This window comes from Eupeodes corollae, chromosome 1 (genome assembly GCF_945859685.1).
Source record: "Eupeodes corollae chromosome 1, idEupCoro1.1, whole genome shotgun sequence".
In the NCBI taxonomy this organism is placed as follows: Eukaryota; Metazoa; Arthropoda; class Insecta; order Diptera; family Syrphidae; genus Eupeodes; species Eupeodes corollae.
In genome coordinates this window covers 138,221,316-138,226,395 of record NC_079147.1, presented here as the reverse complement: position 1 = coordinate 138,226,395, position 5,080 = coordinate 138,221,316, and the positions used below count along the sequence as shown (strand labels likewise).

Genomic DNA, 5,080 nt, shown 5'->3' with positions numbered 1-5,080 from the left:
AAACTTGTATTTTATACGCATATTAAGGTAAAAATGTATCTTCATTCAAAAGATTCCAAGCAGATTTCAATGTCAGAGTTGGTGAGTGTAGTATCAGCATATTTTTAAGAATTTATATGCGTTATATGGAGCATTTTCAAATGCTGTATAATAGTGAATGGTATAGCGGTGGAGCTTGAAGTTAATAAACAGTCAAAATAAATTTAGAGGAGAAATTGAATAAGTTTACAGTTGACTATCAATTTTTTGAAATTCGCTTTATCGAATGCTATCTATACCTTTTTCTGTAGACATGTTTAAGACAGCTATCGTTAAAACGACTATTACTTGATCGAACGATTGTTTCTGTCGTATACGAAATGGGCTCAAATCATCAAAAACCTTTATGCTAAAAATAGTAAAATTCTTGTAAATAAACAAATATACCGTCAACAACAAATTCAAATCACTTTGCTTCTGTTTGACACGTTTATGTTCTCAATGTGATATAGAAGCAATTAACTTTGGTCATTTCCTATAATTTTAAAAGTTTACTAACCAAATCAAGTTTTTTATTCACCAAATTGAAATAATTATCATACAAATTCAAAAATTTGCATTAATATTGAAAATGATTTTAAAACATTTATGTTCAACATTACAGCATGTGCCTTACCTATTCCTTCACATAAACTGACAAATAAGTTCTTATGCTACACTTATGTAACTATTTAAGATTGGGTTCATTTCAGCAAACGGACCTAAATGACTTATTGTATAAACTTAGCAAGTACAGCTTATTAATTTTTTTTTTTAGAAAGCTAAGACTTAGTATTTTTAGAACTGATCAATGGAAATTTTTTAACATATTAAAAATGATGCATATAGCAACCTGTAAATATATATGTTTTTTTTTTTTAAATAGTCAAACTTGACTTTTTAATTTAAAAAAAAATAAACTTGTATACTACCAAATCCGGCTTAAAATGTTTATAATCTTTTAGATTTATATCGGGCTAACAGTAAGCCAAATAAAATCAATGCATATTAATTACAAACAAAAAACATATAGATATCATTTCAATTATAATTAAAATGAACAGAAGCTATCAAAATTAAATTATGTACATTAAGTGCAGTGTGAGCACCGGTGTCGGCTGATCAAGTTTAATTAATTAACATTTCTATCACAAATTTCAAGTTTCTTGTCATAAAATTAATTGCGAACAGTTTGTTTTTCGGCCTAAACTACGTGCAGGTTTTAAAGTATGAATCACTTTTAAGGAGTTCACATTCAGGTTCAATGTATGTATCAAAAAAACAGTTAAAAAGAAATTTCAGAACATGATTCATTAAAACCTCTTAAATTAAGTCAGGATCTTTAACTAGTCACTAAGCTTCCTCGACAGTGACGTTTACGCCAGCGCTGATAAGATCACAAGTTTAATTCTCCTAGGAATGAGAACTTTTATCCCGAACAGGGTTAAAAGCATCAGACCGAAGAAAAACGCATGGTTTGATGCGAGCTATAAAAGGTTATTAGGGTCAAAGCATATATGGTGTGTCTATGATCGAAAGCTTCTTAATGACCGTCAGTAGCTTTCTAAGCAATAGGTCCACTGCTTATCTCATGGTTCATCTCACCGAACAGTGGAGAAAATCTTTACATCGCTTTGGAGAAAGTAAGATTATGGCCCCTATTATGGTTGGCGAATCGAACGTTCGACGTGATATGTTTTCATTGGCGAACTAACCCATTCGACGTATTACGGTTGGCGAACTTTACAATTCGAGTTCGAAATTCAGTGCTACCATACAAAAAAAAAAATAACAGACATAATAAACGTCAACTCATGAAATTTCAAAAAAACTGTTGTGTTCATTAATTGATAATTTTCATACGAGTATTTAATAAAATTACAAAATAAACCAAAATGATAAGCAATATAGATTTGTTTTTTGGAGAAAACGAAAATAACAGAAACAAAGTAAGAATACTTCGACTGCGCAAGAATATTCGAGACAACTCTAATGTATTGGAACTCCCTAATCATCTGTAAGTAGAAACAATATTTTGTGCAGGAAGTTCTTTTAATTCTAATAAATTCCTTAAGTTTCAGATCATATTTTCGACTGAATAAGGAAGCGTTTGTTTTCGTAACAAGTTGGAAGGCCAATTTATAAATGCAAGCACCTCTTCAATCCCTGCTGTACTAAAATTAGCTTGTGCCCTTAGATTTTTTGCTAGTGGGAGTTATCAAAGCAGCGTAGGAAATGATATTGACTTAGGCCTGTCACAATCCTCGGTTTCCATAGTATTAAAAGAAGTTGTGTGTGCAATCGAAGACAAATTATGTCCAACCTGGATCAGTCTCAACATGTCATCCGATTTTTACCAACTCTGTCTGTGTTGCAGTTTGGCCTTGTAACAAGCGAAGGCGTTCTTTTTCAGAAGTTTCATTCATTGTGGTTCTTTTCATTGCTGGTAGTGGGGGCGGTGGTGATTTTTGTTTATCGGCTTCACCAGGGTCTTTTTCGTTGAGCACTTCAATGTCTTGTAAGCCGATAATTAAGTCCTCTGAAATTTGGTGAGATGAACCAAAGCACATACCTTCTGGCCTTACAGCTTGCTCAAGTCCAAGCAGCTCATCCACAGCTTGTTCCAAAGGTGTTAAGGAAACTTGAGAGTATTTACCTCCACCAGTTGCCACCACTTCGGCTTTATTCATCGAAAGTTTCCTTTTGATTTTGAGCTTATAATCCAGCCAAACCTGTTGAATGAATACCAATTTTATTCGGAAAGTTTTTTTTTTTTAAATTCACATTACCTTGTGCCATTCTTTTCCATCACGAGTAGGTGGCCCAAGTGAGTTGAGGGTTGTAGCAAATTGGTCCCAATATTCCTTTTGGTTTTTTTTGGAAGAACCAAACTCTCCAACACCTCTCGCTAGATTTGGGTTCGATTCCATCAGTTCGACTAGCTTTTCGAACTGATTTTTATTAGTTCTCTTGCAGCTGAATAAAAAAAATTCATTGATTCATGTTATTTTATAAAAGAAATGAAATAAACATATGTACTTACATTGTTTTATTTTCCGACATTTCTTTTGCATAAGCTTCGACCTTTTCTCACACAATATGAACGTTCGACAAAAAATAACTCGAATAACGTTCAAATTAACGAACATTCGATAACGACAATAGAGTGAGACCAAACTTCGAAAAAGTAATGACATTTAAGTCGAATCAACGGTTCTTAATTCGCCAACGGTAATACCAATTTCTCACACTCACACGTTTATTCATTCGACTCGCCAATGGTAATAGGGGTGTATTGCACTTGATATTTCAAAAGCTTTTAATAGGGTTTGGCATCAGGCTCTCTTATCGAAAATGCGTGTTTTCGGTTTTCATGAATCCCTGCTTCATTGGATTAGTAATTACCTCTCGGATCGTTCGATACAATTAATATTGGATGGATTCAAGTCTGAAGTACATACAATAAATGCTGGTGTTCCCCAGGGCTCTGTTCTATCTCCAAAACTCTTCCTCATTTTTATTAATTTCCTGTCTGCAACTTCTAATCCAATACATTGTTTCGCTGACGATAGTACTCTTAGCTTTCCATATTCGTTTTCAGATTCACATCCCTCTTCTTCGGATGTGCAATGGGAATTAAAAAACCGCTTGGAATTTAATGCTTCGAAAACCCAATGCTGTCTTGTATCGTTCAAGCGAGATGTACACCCCTTGCCATTATCCATGGATGGCACCTGCATCGAGGAGACTGAACATCTCGATATGTGTATCACCAACCACCTTTTGTGGAACGATCACATACGCGATATCGCCAAAAATGCAGCAAGGTGTTTAGGTTTCCTTAGGCGATGCAAGAATTGTTTCACACCTTCTGATCTCGCTGTTATCTACAAGGCTTATATACGTCCAAAGCTTGAGTATAACTCCCATCTCTGGCCTGGTGATCCTGCAACTTACTTAAGCCTCTTGGATAGTAATGGTAATATCATCATAAGCTCATTTATTTCGCTTGAACTTCGTCGTAATGTTTCTTGTCTCACCCTTTTTTACTCTTACTACTACCGTACTACGCGAATGTGGAATTCCTTACCACACTCTGTCTTTCCTAGTCATTGCAATATTCAGGAATTCAAAACCAATGTGCACCAACATCTCCTCTTAAACCCTCTCTCCTCTTCCTAGTGCTCATACTGTGCCTCTGCCCTAAAATATGAGGTTTTAGGGTAAATTAGAGGTCGTCTGAGTTAAACGACAAACCAATTTGTAATTCTAAAAGTAAGAAAGTTAAAAGGCATTTTTTTAGAAACTAATAAAGACCATAGATTCCAAAAATAATAAACAAGACAGAAAACAGTCTTAACCAAAAGTTAATGTTAAGAAAAATGAGATCTAGAAGGCCAAAATCAGACAAAAAAATTCACGGATTTATGAAGAAAATAGATTGATTTATTTAGCAATAAAAAGAAATACTTTTGGAATTTGTATAATGAAAGATATTTGCGGAGATGATGTACGAAGGTGACCTTCATATTTATCTATTTTAACTACAAACTAAGTCTTAAGTTGAATACAAAATTTAATTAAAAAAATCATAGTTGCTTTTTAGTCCTTTTAATTTTTGAATTTATATTGAGCGTACTGTGGATATTGGTGGAACAAATTGATCCCGATATAAGTTAAAACATAAAAAGGAAATTATTTAAACGCTCTTTTTCTGCAGTGTCGATAGGCTTAGTAAATGTCGATGTAAATGAGATAGATGGAAGACATTCATTTGGATCCCATGGAAGATAGCGAAGGGCGAAATAACTTCAGTTTGGGAGTTAAATGAGAGCTTAACATAAAATAATACTCCCTTATCATAAAAAGTGTCCAAGTGATCATTCATCAATAAAATACTAAGAAACAATTCGTTTTTTACTACGAGTGTATGACATTACTTTACATTTTCATAAATTGAGCTCCATTCCATTTAAAGAGCACTATTCAAAGGCTATGTCAATATCGTCCAGCAAAAAAAAACTACTTCAATTTGGAAAGCTAAAATCAGCTTTAAGTCGCC

General features: G+C 33.8%; 1 protein-coding gene across 1 annotated transcript; it reads right to left on the bottom strand.

Annotated features, from left to right (window-relative positions):
* Window positions 1–2,270: 2,270 nt before the first annotated feature.
* LOC129940067 (uncharacterized) lies at window positions 2,271–3,137 on the bottom strand. The gene is made up of 3 exons (XM_056048299.1): window positions 3,062–3,137; window positions 2,808–2,994; window positions 2,271–2,750 (listed from the first exon to the last, which is right to left on the bottom strand). The coding sequence occupies exons 1-3, from the start codon at window positions 3,079–3,081 to the stop codon at window positions 2,361–2,363; spliced, it is 597 nt and encodes a 198-aa protein (XP_055904274.1). The 5' UTR covers window positions 3,082–3,137; the 3' UTR covers window positions 2,271–2,360.
* Window positions 3,138–5,080: the final 1,943 nt, after the last annotated feature.